General features: G+C 45.3%; 1 protein-coding gene across 18 annotated transcripts in view; it reads left to right on the top strand.

Moving 5' to 3' along the window:
• Positions 1-15,816, top strand: part of PHF21A (PHD finger protein 21A) — a 172,737-nt gene that overhangs the window by 149,944 nt on the left and 6,977 nt on the right. For all 18 annotated transcript variants that reach the window (XM_037166081.2, XM_037166083.2, XM_037166079.2 and 15 more), the window contains 5 exons: positions 5,736-5,834; positions 8,824-8,875; positions 9,605-9,684; positions 10,145-10,205; positions 12,686-12,849. In XM_037166081.2, the coding sequence (XP_037021976.1) occupies positions 5,736-5,834; positions 8,824-8,875; positions 9,605-9,684; positions 10,145-10,205; positions 12,686-12,849 (456 nt within the window). The remainder of the gene's footprint in view (positions 1-5,735; positions 5,835-8,823; positions 8,876-9,604; positions 9,685-10,144; positions 10,206-12,685; positions 12,850-15,816) is intronic.

Raw genomic sequence — 15,816 nt, 5'->3', positions numbered from 1 at the left:
TCCATATGGACAACTACAGACCCACTTTTGCCTCACCCTGTATTGTATCCATGAAGTACCACTTAGAGCCTGCTTACAGAGTTACCCACCTGTTCCCAGCGCTCTCTGTGACCAGGCTATGTGGGTCCTTTCTGCTTTCTGCTGTTCCTTTAGGGTGAAAACATTTATTTCGTAAAAATATGCTCATGTGCCAGCTGCTATGCCACACGTGGTATCTCAGTACAAAGGTAAATAAACCAAAGGCTTTGCTTTCAGAGAGCGTAATCTCTAGTGCATTTGGAGCTGGCATAGAGAGGCGCCTCCCCAGGGGAGGAAGCCTGCAAGTTGTGCAGAGTCAAAGACCCTTCACCTTGGCGAAGGAAAGGGAGAAGACAGTGTTCATTAGAACAACGGTGTTCTCGCTTCTTCCTCTGCCAGGGATCATCAGCTTCCTTATCCACCCTTGACTTAGCCCTTATTAGAAGCCACATTATATCGTGACTCTGAAAAAATGAGTGGTAGAATGGAGAGCTCTGAGACTAGAAATATACTTTAGGGAGAAAAGTAGATGAATCCAAACTTATATCATAGGCCCTGCAGTACCATCTTTATGTCCTTATCCTGTCTAGCACCTAGGAAATGGGGCTAAACACCTGTTGATGATGGAATGAGATAAAGTGTTGAGTCCATTAGACTGTGTCTGACCCAGTTAGTTCACAGGGATTATGTTTGTTTCTGTGCAACAAAGACCTCTGTGTATGCCCGAAATCTCAGCTACTGAAAAAAAAAAAAAAAAACAACCCAGGTTTTATGGCAAAAACTGCCAGATTGCCACCATTCCCATACTTCCGTATACAAGGTCTGTCCAGAGGGAATCCAGCCATGTAATATAAAAAATAGAGATGTTCATTGAAGAAGGTACAAGACAGAAGAAACAGTGTACATAGAATAATGATGCCTCAATCCCCTTCAAAGTAGGCACCTTGGGACCTCACGGAGTTCTCTCAATCACTGTCAGCTTCCCTGACATATTTTTCTGAATCTCATCTATAGTCTAATATCTCTTCCCCTTCAAAGGTGACTTTAGTTTTAGAAGAAGCTGGAAGTTGCAGGGTGCCAAATCTGGGCTATAGGGGGACCGAGTCACCTGGGTGATTTGATGTCACACCAGAAAAATTCCTTCAAGAGGTGATGCATAAGCAGGTGCATTGTCATGAGCAGGTGTATTGTGATGAAGCTGCCAATCACCAGTTGCCCCTAGCTCTGGCCTTTAGAATCCTCTGAATAGATTCTGCTGAGGAATGTTTAGGCTTACTGCAAAATTTGATGCAGATTCATTGCTCTGCTCACTCAGTCATTTTGAATGCAATGGCCACCCACTATACATGCTCACTGGATGGTGTCTATCAACCCCACTGACTAGTCCAGTGAAGTCATTGTTCACACATGCACACTCCAGTCCACTCTCCTTGGCTGCCACCTTACATGGATGTTGTGCAAACCATTCTTGTTATATTAACAATGGCTGGACTTTTTCTGGAAAGACCTCATATGTCTTGCATAGAAACCTACACAGTATCCTCTAAAAAAGGAATACTTTCAAGATGAGAATATTATCTGATGTGTTACCCTCGAATCCCGGTCTTGCCCTCTTAGTAAACTAGAGCTGGTGACCCTGCCTTGCATTTTTATCACTGTCATAGGGAAAACAGATCCAAGTGACCAAACAATGGATTTTGCTTTGCCTTCAATTCAAATTTATTTAACCTTAATCGATGGAACTATTTGGACATTTATTTATTTGCTAGTTCCTGACTTTGATTATTCATGCAGCCAAGTCTCAGAAGGTAAATTTGGAATTAAGGGCATGAAATGGTTAACTTAGTTCTAGTCTTATCCAGAGTTTTTTATTTCTATCTTCATAATATAAGAAAGAACAGGATTTACAAATTTAAATAGCCATGGGTGTGAAGCGAGAAACATAAATGAGTAAAGTAGGCTGGAATTTTTGTTTTTTCTTTTTTGTTGTTGTTGAAATATTTATTCTGATACTTCTATTCAGTTGTACAACTTATTTAGTGCACATTATCAGATTAATCTGACATTCTTCAGGACTGAGATTTACTGATGACTTCAAATTTGGAATCTTCGAATTTGAAGCCAAGGAATGCATTCATGGCTGCTTTACCATTTGTTTAAGCATAGAAAGCTCTCTCTCATCCTGGCTGATGTGGCTCAGTTGGTTGGAGTGTCATCCTGTCTCTGAGAGGTTGTGGGTTTGATTCCTGGTCACAGCACAGACCTGGTTGCGAGTTTGATCTCCAGTCTGGGCGCATTCAGGAGGTAACCAGTCGCTGCTTCTCTCTTGCATCAATGTTTCTGTCTGTGCCTTCCTTTTTTTTTGAAAAGCAAAGAAAAAAATGTCCTTGGGTTAGGATTAAAAACCAAAATCAAAGGCCAGTCCCCAACAAAGGTTTAAAGAAAAAAGCTTCCTCTCCAACCCTTTGGGCTAGTATCAACAGATCTTCCAGGGGCCAGTTGCTTAGTTCTGCGGTGTCTGATCTTGTCCACAAAGAGTCTCTGTACCGGTTCCTTGTTCCTTGTTCGTGTCCTGGCTGTCACACCAGTGTTCCTCCTCATGAGGGCTGGGACCGAGGACTGACTGGCATGAGAGCCCGAGCAGCCTCCCAGGAACCGCGGCAGCTGCTCTGGGCAGGAAGCCTCTCAGAGACAGTCTGCTGTTTTTCCACTTTTAATGGGAATGTGAGTACAAGAAATACTCCACTCTTATTCTTAATTCCTCTTTGAAGTAGTAAGACAAGCATGATACAGCTGACCATGTGGCCCTGGTGTGGAGGAGACCGCAGAAATCGGGAGAGGCTGTGGTAAACTGCCAGGTAATGCTCCATCTCCAAGGAGTGGCTACTTCTTGACCACAGCCAATTTTTATCACATGGGAACTTTTTAAAGAAAAGCCAAAATCCAGATATTTTGAGAAATTGCCTGGTTTTTAAAATACTAGTAAATATTTAAACACCATGCAGGCAAAAAAAAATACCTGCAGGGAATTCACCTCTGGATGAGGGTTTATAATCTCTGATGGAGACTGGACTTTTAGCTATATCCATTTTGTTTGTTTCCCAACTTAATTTGCTAAATTGAGGTGAAATTCACATCACATAAAATTAACAAGGTGGAAGTGAGTAATTTTAAGCAAAATGACATATCATGAAACCAATTTGTACCATAGGCTAGTTGATATGATATACATTAGGAGCTTGTTTATATCAATTAGCCTGTAGTAAAATTGGTTAAAGTCATGGTTTCCAAGAACCTATTGACAACATTAAGTGAAGCCTAATTGTACACATTTAGATGCTTCCACCTGATGTCATCTGTCAAGTCACTCCGGCCTACGGTGGACAAAACAAAGGTCGGCCTCTGTATTGGTCCTCAGGAAACCACCAAACAGGTCAAAACGTGCAGCCGCAGGTTTTTGAGAATGAGGCCCATGTTGCCCCCCTGGCACCATCCAGTCACACCCGGAACACGGGTTGCCGTCCCCACGGCCTCGGCCCAGCTGGGGAACGGGGTTTTGTAAGGACGGGTAAGGAAGAATGTTTTCTTAGTGAAATGTAGCAAGCAGCCCTTTTGTAAGTGCCCCCCTAGTTGCGGTAAGTTTTTTATTGGATTCCAGAGTTCTTAGGAGTTGATTATGTTTTTGCCAGCTTAATAGTTGCTTTAGTAAAGGATCGGTCCTTAGAGTCCCCTGTTTTTCTATTTCTGTGATGTCATTCTCTGACCCTAATGGCTTTTATTTGTTTTAAAGCGCTTAAAACAGCAAACAGTCATCATGTCACACAGTTTTTGAGGGTCAGGAATCAGGTTGCATCTTAGCTGGGTGGTTCTGGCTCATGGTCCCTCGGAAGTTTGCGTTCAAACTAGTTGGCCAGGGCTGTCATGTCAAAGGCTCAACTGGAGCTGGAAAATCCACTTCCAGTCTCAGGCTCATGGTTGTTGGCTGGAGGCTCAGTTCCTCACCACGTGGGTCTCTCCACAGGCCAGGTCACAGCACGGCAGCTGGCCTCCCGCAGATGAGAGGTCCGTGAGAGAAACATACCTCCCCAGTGTTTTGGGGATTCTTTTTAATGTTTTCTATCCATCCCTGACACAATTGTATTCTTGTGCATGAAAGAGAGAATTTGAACCCTGGGTAATTCCTTAGTGGAGAGGAGTTGGTTTGTCCTGGGCTTTGCTCAGCCTTAAAGACTGAAGTGACTGCAGGGGACTTCATGCAGCCTGGAGTGGAGCAGCAAGCCCTGTGGTTGACCTTGTCGTCTCCCTCCTCCCTCAGACTCCTGTGCTTCCACGTTAACAGAGCTATGGAAATCAGCTTTCTGGGCACCCAAGACCTTGATAATGTCATCACAAACTGTTCTCCCATGTGTTCCCTTGTAGGTGTGTTTGGTGGTTTGTTTATGGAGTAAATGTGTCCTTTTTGGTTCAGAAATGTGTGTGGTGTGAGAGAGGAGACACAAGTGATCGTCCTTGTAGGTGGCATTCCCCACTCAGAAATTCAGCCTTTCTGTACAGCATGTTCACCGTGTACCTGCTGCACGCGAGGCACTGCACCAGGCGCAAAGGGGAGCAGAAGTGCACAGAACAGTCGCTGCTGTTAAGCAGGTTACAGTGCAGAGGAGGAAACAGGACACGACACTGGTTTAAAAAAAAGGCAGCATTTTTACCCCAAAACAGACACTTATACTTTTCTAAAGTAACATGAGAAACTAGGAAAACATGGAAGCAGCCAGGAAAGAACGTGAAAGAGCTTTGCGGTTGAGTTAGTTTTTCAGCTCTAGTGAAATATTTCTCAACATAATAATGATTTCTGAGAACTTCTGATGTCTTGCCTGTAGGACCCGAGTCTTTGTATTTGGCTCCTGCTCATCAATAATCAGTTCCATTCTCACTTATTTAATTACTTGTTGCTTTACAAAGGGACTATTGGCATCTGCTTTTCTGATTTTGAAAAGGTAAATTAGGTTCCTGTTTAGTTTTATATCCACTATCCTAGCATCATTTCAGTATTTACAGAGGGCTTCATAAAATGAATTATCCTCTGGGTCATGATAAGAATAGTGATGCAAGCCCAATCTGTCAATTTGCCGGCTGCCATTGGTATTGAAGATGATAATGCTGCTGGTGTTTCTTCTGTTTGGTGTCTGGAAGACAAGGTTGCAGGTAATCAGGATGTCAGCCTCTTGCAAGATGACCTTCCCTGCCTATTGCATCTCTCTAATGGATGATGCAGGCAGGTTTTAAACAGCCCAAGTGAGGGTAGTCCTGCGGCCTCTTTTAGATTGCGATTATGATTAGAAGAGTGTGAATGTAAGATTTTTTTACATTAGTCACATCTGAAGCACACGGTGGACTTGCAGCTTGACCCATGTGTAACGAGAGTGGGTTTGCTTTTGGAAAACTGCCCCTACATTCTAAAATGTGTTAAAATCAGAGCTGCCTATATTTTATTTGTGTACATAGGAATTAAACCAGGGGTTTCTTTTTGTATAACTTAAACTATTTACAGATTCATATTTACTCTAGTTATATAATTCAACCACTTCAACTGGGGCCTTACATCTTATACGGCCTTACCTGCTTTATTTACTGTGCTTCTTTTGGTGTTTTTTTTACTTTTTTTTTAGTCTTTTAATGAAAAGTGAGTTCTGAATTTTCATTTAATTTTTCTCTCCTAGACAATTAAGTCTCACACAGAAGCAGATGAGAAGCAAGCAGAGAGCCGCACCGTCACTCCACCTGCTGCGCCCAAGCCCAAACGGGAGGAGAACCCGCAGGTAGGCCCAGCCCTCCAAAGGTCGGCTCAGTCTAGGGGTGTGGCTTTTCCTCACATGCCAGGAGGGGCACTTGCTCCTGAATCACTTTCTTTGTCTTGTCTTTTGCTTCTCACTGTTCAGTAATGTCACTGCCAAGTCACACAGGCCTAGGGCAGACTAAGAGTGTGGCCTTGAGTATCGATGAGCTGGCCTACAGGCTTTTCATGCACATGCTACAAATTTGAAATGTAAAATTAGTGATGATTTTCCCAGATAACCCATTGCGTTTCTAATGATGATTATGTTTTATTTGTCTCAGCCTACATATATAAGGTGTTCAGTTCATTCAGCAAAGGTCTGTTTGTATTATCGATTACAGTTGTTGCATGTGCTTTTTGTTATTGCTGTTGTATTGCACTGGATTCTCCAATCCCAGATGAACCAGTAGCTGAAAGGTAGTTCATTGATGCATAAAAGTAGGAATGAAAATAGTAACATCTGTACCACAATTTAGGATAGAATTATAAACTAAAATAGCAAATGAGACTCTGGTACAAACGTAGAATGTGAATTAAATGTCCTTAGACAGGAGCATTTTTAAGTGTGATCATTTTGCATAAGCATAAAAGAAAAATCAGGTGATCTGATGATGAGTGTCGGTGGCGGGATTTCCTTAGACCGGCAGCCCACTGCCCCCTCTCCTCAGCACTTCTCCGTGGGGCGGCCCTGTCACAGTGGCAGGAGGCCATCGCAGCTGCGTGTGCTTTTCCAAAAACAAAACAAAACAGTGATTTATTAAGCCAGTGAAGGTTTTTCTAAAACAAGTACAAATTATAGTTCTTTACGATATGGAATGGATTAATTTTTTAAAGATTTTATTTATTTATTTTTGAGAGATGGGGCAGGGAGGCAGAAAGAGAGGGAGAGAAACTTCAATGTGTGGTTGCCTCTAGCACACCCCATACTGGGAACTGGCCTGCAACTCAGGCATGTGCCCTGACTGGGAATCAAACCGGCAATGCTTTGGTTTGCAGGCCGGTGCTCAGTCCACTGAGCTACACCAGCCAGGACTGGAATGGATTAATTTTTAATTTATCTTAAAGGAGGGACTAAAACTTGAACAAAAAGAAGAACTGGTCATGCAGATTGCTGAGAAACTTGTAAAATCATCCATAAAGTTAATAATAAGTATGCTTGGAGGAAAAAAATAGAGCAAGCTGTCAGCAAGATTCCCTCCCATCTAAGGGAGGAAACTGAGGAAGTCTCATGTCAGTGGCACTGTGGCGAGCAGACACCGCCAGCCCGAGCAGCAGCAGGCGTTTCCCCTCTCGCTGGGCAGGACCACTGCCGTAACGAGAGCCAACTAGCCCTTGGCCTGCGCGTGATAACACAGATGGGGCAGAAGTTCCCAACAGCTTTTTGTTTTGTTTATCACTGAAAATCTGTTCCCCAAAAGAAGACTTCTTTTTTTTCATTTAGTGATTCTTTGTGACCTCCTGATCCAGACTGGCAAAGATGAGCTGGATGTGAAGGCCAAGAAGGGCGCTGTCACTCAATTAAAGCAAGTGCATCTGAGTGTCAGTCCTCACACTGCTTCGTTAACGGAGGACAGTTGGTAGACAGTCTTCTAATCTTGATTAAGTTTTGAGTGAATAGCGGAAATTAGGAATGTAGTTATTTGGCAACCATAAAATGTATGGCATTTCAATGCGCAGAGCAGAAAATGAGCAGCGTTCAACAGTGCTTTTTTTTTTGCGCAAAACACTCTGGCTGTCGGGGGAGAGGTGCCCACCTAAGGTTGGAATAAGAAATAAAATAAAAACATTTCTTCTGCCCTGGCTGCTGAGGCTTAGTAGATTGAGTGACAACCTGAGAGCCAAAGGGTTGCTGGTTCAATTCCCAGTCAGGCACATGTCTGGATTGTAGGCCAAGTCCCCAGTAGGGGGCACGTGAGAGACAACCCCCACATTGATGTTTCTCTACCTCTCTTTCTCTTTCCCATCCCCTTGGTCTAAAAATAAATAAATAACATCTTAAAAGAAAAATAAGAGGGGGGAAAATATTTCTTTAGGAATCTGAGGATGTCAGTAAAGGGCATTTTTATGTTCTCTAGTGGCTTACTCAGGGACTGTGTCTCATAAAACTCTGTCTTGAGTAGCCTGAACCTCTCACATTAGGCCAAAATACCATGATATTTAATGTCAAGAATGAAATATCAGGATTTTTTGAGACCAAAGTATGGTAAAAATAATTCTGTAAGAGTTTGTCTCCCAGCAATTAATGATGTTCTTCATTCAGCAGCATGAGGAACTGGTGATGCATTATTTGGCGTACCTAGGAACCATAGGCATTGTGCAGTGGGAAGGGAAGGCCTGTTTTCCCGGCCACATGCAACCAGACAGCAAAGTAGGCGCCAGTCTGTTGCTGTCTCCAGCTTTAAGCATCTGATGTTTCAGCTTTGGGGTGCAGTATCCTAGTCAATCTAGTCAGACAGTGCTTGTAATTTTTAGTCCTGTATTTGAATGAAAAGCCATAGTATTAAGCAGAGCCACCTGCTATCATTCCTGAAACTCATTAGCTTTGAGTTCGCATTGTCCAGTCAGTGGTAGCAGAAATGTAAGAAACTGTGACTTACCACGACAAGTGCACTACATGGATTTTGAGCTTGTTGTGTGGGAGGCTCTGCATGTTTTTCAAATAGGAAATCCTCTCCAAAGAGGATTTTTTTGGGGGGTGAAAAAACTTTTATTACTCAAGATGCTGATTTCTGTCGTTGAGAAAGTAGGTGCACGCCCTCGTCCTTCTGGTTTCTTGTAAGACAAGAAAGCTCCGGGGTGGCTCCGTAGCATATAAGAGTGGAGCCTGTTTTGCTCTTTGTCCACCTGAACTTGGCCTCCTTTAGCCATCAGCCTGTTGGGCCGCCTTCCCCTAGGACCCTAACTAGGAGCATGCAGTTGGCTTTGTGAAAACCCAAACTGAAGCATATTCATCTTTTGTTTCTCTGGCACAGAAACTTGCCTTCATGGTGTCTCTAGGGTTGGTAACACACGACCATCTAGAAGGTAAGAGAAGACACGCATGATGTTGCCTTGCTTCTGGCTCAGAGCTGTGTTCCTGAAAACGGTGTTTGATTGTATTGCTGGAATAGGAAACTGAAACACAGATAGAGTATTATTCAGTCACTGTGGACTGACTTCCTTTAGAGTAAAAATTGCTGCTGTTCCGCCCCTCCTCTTCCTATCATTGTGTATCCACACTGCTGTTGCGGGCAAACCATCCAGTTACCTGGGTTAAGGTGACTTCTATTCACTTAGGGGTGTTTTCCTCTGATGGTATAAAGTAGCAAATGCCCCTCTGACTTTGTATTTTCGATCACTCTTGGTTATCGGAATCTTAAGAATGGTTACAAAGCTGTACCTGTCTTGATTTTCACACTGAAGAATGGTGAACTGTGGTTAATTCAGTCTAGGTCCATGGATGAAGTTCATCCACACCTGCATTACAGTGATCTAGAAATAAATTGGACCAGCTTGTTTGCACGTGTTGTCTGCCATTAACCATTGGTCACAGAGAGCCTTGCTGTGGGACCGTGTGCTCTTGCTTTCCGAGAGGTGACAGCAGATGGTCCTGTGTGTTTGCAGTGTGCTCGCCTCTGCTGAGGCTGCCGCGAAACAGAGAGATTGTTTCCCATCTCTCATTTGTCATGAGAAAACCAGTAATTAAAACAATGCAGTTAAGTTTTTGAGGTTCTCCATATCTCTCTTCTAATTCCAACATTTTGCCTCCCCAAGAAATCCAAAGCAAGAGGCAAGAGCGGAAAAGAAGGACAACAGCAAACCCGGTGTACAGTGGAGCAGTCTTCGAGCCAGAGGTACTCCGGGCCGCGCTCGGCCCCGCCCCGGGTCCAGTCTAGTCGGGACTTGCTCAGTGCCTCCCGTTCAGAAACCTCCCTAAAGCAGTGCCCTGGTTGTACTCAACCAGCTTTCCCAAATGATGGGTTTTTTTCTGGCTGATTCCATTATTTCACTTTTATTGTTCACTGCTTTCCCCTTAGTTTTTTCCTAAGTTTGAACAGATACAAACCTTCCTTAAAAATCTAACTAATCCTGGCTTCAACTCAGCTATCATCTGAAGCAGAGGCAGAACTCTCTGGAATTTTATCTCAGAGCCAAGTATATATAATAAAGTATGTTGGCACTGAGACCCTGGGGTGACTGGCACCAACTGGTCGGGATGTTGACAGGCATGCTGTGCTTGGTCCGTAGCTTTTGCCAGTATTGCTAGTAACCATGCTATTCAACCAGTCACATTTCCTTCTTCAATCCTCAAAGCGTAAGAAGAGTGCAGTCACATACCTGAATAGTACAATGCATCCTGGGACCCGGAAGAGAGGTGAGTCCCTTTTTACATCTCGCCTTTGCTGTTGCCTTTGCTTTCTGTGTTGTGTTTCTTCCCTCTCCCCTTGGAAATAGTTTTGTTGTTGTTACTCTCTGAGAACGAGGGAAAAAGAGAGTGAGATTTCTTATTAGAGTTCTGTATACTGAATCAAATACTGCCTTTCCTGGTAGCAAAGCTGACTCAGGGGAATGGCTTAATGCAGCAGTTCTGCCCCAAGCCCACCAGGCCATCCATGAATACTGCACCGTGAACAGAACACTGTGTAAAAGGAAGCTTTTTGGCACCATTGAGCAGAGCGCAGCACTGCTGTTGCCAAGGTGCTCTGAGTGGCGTCTAAGTCATCCTGCCGCCAGAGAGACCAGAGCATCATCACTCTTACGTTTCTGGGAGCTGTAGACTTTCCAGGAAGGGGTGAGGGAGCCACGCTGAAAACTAGCGTCTGTGAGAAGAAAAGGTCACTGTCAAACAGGCTTCCAAAAGCAGAAATGCCTAGAGAGCTCCATGCCCGCATTCGACCTCTCCCGGGCAGGCGGCCCACCTCACGCTTAGGGCGGAGAGGCCGCAGCAGCAGCTCTTACTGTGCAGGTCTAGATAGGTCCTAATAGCTCAGGGTTTGAGCTCATAAACAAGGTTCTGAAATTGCTCTTTGATGTCAGTAATACATCCCAAGGTCCCTTTCTCCACATGGTAATGTGTCCCTGAATTATAGTTTCAAGCTGGAAAGGTTGCAGAGGGAGCAGAGTAGCATACTAATTTTGCATATGCACACACAATCTCAGAGCTCCCGGCAGCTGAGGAGGTCATCTCGACCCTTTGTCTGCCTTGGGGGGGGGCTGCAGCTGCACCACTGCCACCTCCGCCCCAAAGAGCTAGCATGCCCACCCTTGGTGACCAACATTCCCATGTTGTATCGGGCCCGTCCTTCAAGTTGTCAAATATATTTAGGTGAGAAACCCTAAGCCATTGCTTTGTATCAGTTCCTGGGCCACAGTAATCAGTGTCATAGGTTATTTTGTGCGGTGTTGTTTTGTTTCATTCTGAGTGATTTTTAGAACGCTCAGCCAGAAGCCACAGTTTATTGGCCTGCTGGTGGGCTGTGTCTGCTACAAGGACAGGGGTTAAATGAGCCAGAAAGACCTTGGAGTCTCATGCCAAGGTCAGAGGATGAAGCCTGCATTCCCAGTGTCTAGGACATGCCTTCAGTGAGGAAACATAGAGCATTCATCTTCCACCGCTCCTTCTCACAGCACTAAGTTCCCCAGAAGAGGCAAGCCAGCACAATCAGCCTTTGCACGGCAGATGTTCCCAGCTCCGCATACATGGGTTGTGTGTGCGTTACCTCCGACAGAATCCGGGCTCCTGTGCATAGCTTTGCTGTAAATCGTAACTGCTGGTGAAGTCACAGCCCTGCGTACCATCCACCAGTGCTCGTAGGCAGTTGTGTACTTCTCTGGCTTTTTTTCCCCTTTGGTGTTCTGGGCAAATACTTTTGTTCACTCACAGCTTACAAGCTGTGACCCCAGCCTTAGAAGACAGGACCTTCTCAGGCAAGAGTGGTTGGCCTGGATTTCCCACACCCATTAGGGTTCATTTATCAATACGCTGTAGCCATGAAGCTTGATTCAAAATACTCTTGCTCAAATCAGGTCTCTCAGTCAGCAGTGTTGCTGATGACAGCCTTCCCCAGGATGGGGGACAGCCCCAGTTCTTAGACACGTCGTTCACCATGTCATTCACCAGAACGTGGTGGAACACGGGGAGATGGTTCTGGGTCAGCGGGGGAGGACACCCGAGTCCAGTCCTGCTTCAGTTCATATTTAGGCTCAGGGCATCTTTTTAGTTCTTTTGTTCCAGTTACTCCTGGAACAGATCTCTCACTAGCTCTACCAGCAAGGGGTAAGAATAGTAAACTTGAATTCTGTCTCCTTGCTTCACCTTTCTCCATCTGTATAAGCAGTGAAATGACCGAAAAAATTAGGCAGGAGAGAAAAGGAAAAGCAGAAATCCTAAATAAATTTGTTGGAGGGAACTGCGGATCGTTATTACTGTAAGAATGACGGTTACAGAGAAACACTAGGAAACGACACGCAGAAGACGTGGGAAATCTCGTGCCTGGCCCGGGCTCCCAGGGAGCTCTGGTTCCCCCGTGAGAAACCTGCAGCTGTCGCAGTCGGGGGTGTCACTGTTAGCTGCCCAAGGCAAGGCCCTCCCACATGACCCAGCACCCCTGTCATTCATTCTCCACGTTCTCTCTTACCCTCCCTTCTTTTGAGGCTCATGCAGTTGTTTCTAATGACATTTAAATCTTTGCTTCTCTTCCTCTCTTTGGGACTGTTGTATTAACCTCCGTCTGCTACCTCACTTCCTTTTCCATGCTAGCCAATGAGGAACACTGGCCAAAGGTATGTAAGATCATGTTTCCCCCTTTCTTTCCCTCCCCCTTTTCCCTTTTGTTCCCTTCTCTTGGTATATAGGTCGTCCTCCAAAATACAATGCAGTGCTGGGGTTTGGAGCCCTTACCCCAACATCCCCCCCATCCAGTCATCCTGACTCCCCTGAAAATGAAAAGACAGAGACCACATTCACTTTCCCTGCACCTGTCCAGCCTGTGTCCCTGCCCAGCCCCACCTCCACAGACGTAAGTAACTCGGGAAAAGCTCACGGTCTTTCTGAGAGCTCCAGTCGGGGAAACCGTTATCCTGTGTTGTCTCCTTACCAGCTGCATCTCCTTGACTAACCCTGGAACAGCAGTAACCCCCACAGGACACTGTGCGCCAGTAAGGCCGTGACTGCAGGGGCCCTGGGTCCTGCTGTGTCCTTGAGATCATGTGAAATCCAACATCAGGAGGCTCAGTCGGAATGTTCAGAGTCTGGGTTTCATGTGCTATGAATGAGTTCTCAGGAAGGAGGATGGGGCGGGCAGTCAGCTCATATCATCGAAGGGTGTGCAGGCTGCCACCATCCGTGTTTGGGGGGGGTGAACATGCCGCATGTTCCCCTAGCGGTTGTTGCTTCCTGCTTCAAGTAGGATTCAAGAAATGAAAGACTTTCTAAAGCAGCTCTCTTCAGCAGAGTTGGTTAGAGCCAGCTTCCACAAAAAGTGTCAAGTACTTAAGTAGTCACCCAGAAACTGCAGGAATGTCAACTAGTGCCCTGAGTTTTTAAATGAGCATTTACAAAGCAGTGAATTCAGTCAACAAATACTCACTGAGCACTACTCTGGTGCAAGCACTGTTCTTGGGGCTGGGGACAGAAGAGAGAACAAAACCAATCCCTGCCCGGAGGGAGCTTGTATTTCATGGCCAGAGGCAGGTGACAAGCAAACGAAAGTGTATGTCAGGGAGTGATAAGTACTGTGGAAAAATGGGACAGGCAAGGAGCATAAGCAGTTATGGCAAGAGGTTGCTCTTTATGAAGAATGCTGAGAAATCCTCTCTGATAGGAAGGGGAGTACAGTGGGGAAGAGCATTCCGTGCGAAGGGAACAGCAGTGCCGAGGCCCTGAGGTAGAAATGCACACGGCATGGAAGAGAAGAGGCCAGGACAGCTGGGGCGGTGGGGGAGGAGACCCCAGGGTGGCAGGGTCGGTGCTGCGGGGCCCTGTGGCTGTCACTGTGCCTGAAATAGGAGGTCACTAGAGGGTTTTGAGTAAAAGTGTGATGTCATTTTTTAACATTTTATTTTGGAAAATTTCAAACCTACAAAACAGTTGCAGTAACAACGCAAGGAGCCAATGTGTACCCTTCACTTAGATGGACTGGTTGTTACTGTTTGGTCACAAACACTCCCCCCCACACACACAACACACGTTAACACACACACACACACTCTTGTTTGAACTAATTAAAAAGATATTGCAGACATCATGAATCTTCACCCAGAAATACTTTATATCTCCTAAAGAATAAAGATATTCTCTGATATAGATAGCCACAATGCAAATTGAGAAACTTTAATATTGATGAAATGTTACATGGTATATCGTTCGCACTGAGATTTCTCCTTTTGGCTCAGTTATTTCAATTACTGCCTTAGTGGCACTTTCTTATTTCTGCTCCAAGATCCAGCCCAAGCTCACTATTTATTGTCTCTGTAGTCCCTTTACTCTGGAATAGTTTCTCAGCCTTTCTTTCCTTTCGTGACATTGATATTTTTAAAAAGATAGGCCAATTGCTATGTGGAGCATCCCCCTCCATTCCCCTTCTGGAGGGACGTTCCCTTAAGAGGAGATTCGAGGTGTGCATTTTTGTAGGGATACTAAATAAGTGGTGGCACGTCATCCTCAGTGCATCGCAGCAGGAGGCACGTGTTGTCAGCCGGCCCTGTTGTTGGCGATGTTAACGTTTCCTCTCTTAAAATAGATCCCGTCAGATTTCTCCACCTGTGCAGGCGCCCGTCCCCTCCGCTGCAGGCTGCTTGGAGTCTGTGTGCACACCCACTTCGCCAGCAACCATTGCCCAGTGGTTTAGTGTCCTTCAGTAGTTCTTGCCTGTATTTGTTATTTGAAGGTGTTTGCAGAACTGATTTGGATTTTTAAGGGATCGCTGTGTGGAACCGGAGAAGAGACTGTGGGGAGGAAGGATGGAAGCAGGGAGACCAGTGAGGAGGCTCCGCGGTCACCTGAGCAGAGCCTGTGCTGGCGCGGCCTAACAGGGCGGCAGCGGTAGAGGTGGAGGAGAGTGACGGAGTCTGCATCTGTTTTGAAAAGCCAGCAGGATTAGATAATGGGGTGTGATGAAGAGAACAGTCGGGGCACAGGGAATGGCTAAAGCCGCCATTTACTGGAGAGGTGAGAGGAGCAGCTTTGAGACGTCCCATTTCTTTTGTGAATCACAGAGCTTGTCTTAAGGATCACCTCCGGGCAAAATATCCCTTCAGTTTGCAGGTTCTTAGTATTAGTAAAAGTCTACCCCTCTCCAAAGAGCAAAAGAATGCCATTTGCACACCCTAAGTTAAAATTCCACAAGCAATGAAGGACGGGTCCCCTTTGGAGGACCAGGGTCATAAAGAGTTTGTTCTCCAACGGGTTTCCTTCCTTTAACAGTTGCTGGCTATACACCCACTGGCTCTCAATCTTCAGCATTTTCATCCAGCTTCCTGACTTGGCATTAGTAACGGACTCAGGTGTTCTCTGCCTGTCCTGTTAACCAGCACCAGGAGTCCCTGTGCCCTGTTTTGTGGCACCAAAGCTTGTCCCAGCTCTTTCTCAGTGAAAGCGCTGCCAAGGGCCCGACAGCTCATAGCTTCTGGGGGGGGCGCTCCCCCAGGGTGGCGCAGAGTGCTGGGGACAGACGAGTCTTTGGTTCTACTTGTGGGTCTCTCTGAAACAATGTTGTTGTTATTTTTTGTGATTTTTGGCCGAGGGGTTTTATAAAAATGGTTTTCTTGGAAGGATCCACCCAGATTGGAAGGATCCAATCACAAACTAGAAGCTTCTGCCATGTTTTGTGTTAAAATGCAAATATTATTCTTTTTAGAAATCTAAAAGTAAAAGGAAACTTTTCTAAAACCACCGAATAGGTTGGTAACTTCCTAGGTTAAACCTAGTGGAATGGATTCTTTAAAAACGGTAATTGACTTCTACTTTTACAGTATCCCAGAGGTGG

Source organism: Artibeus jamaicensis, unplaced genomic scaffold (assembly GCF_021234435.1).
Source record: "Artibeus jamaicensis isolate MK-2021 breed Jamaican fruit bat unplaced genomic scaffold, CSHL_Jam_final contig_797, whole genome shotgun sequence".
Taxonomy (NCBI): Eukaryota; Metazoa; Chordata; class Mammalia; order Chiroptera; family Phyllostomidae; genus Artibeus; species Artibeus jamaicensis.
The sequence above is the reverse complement of the archived record's forward strand: the minus strand, read 5'-3'. Positions and strand labels throughout refer to the sequence as shown.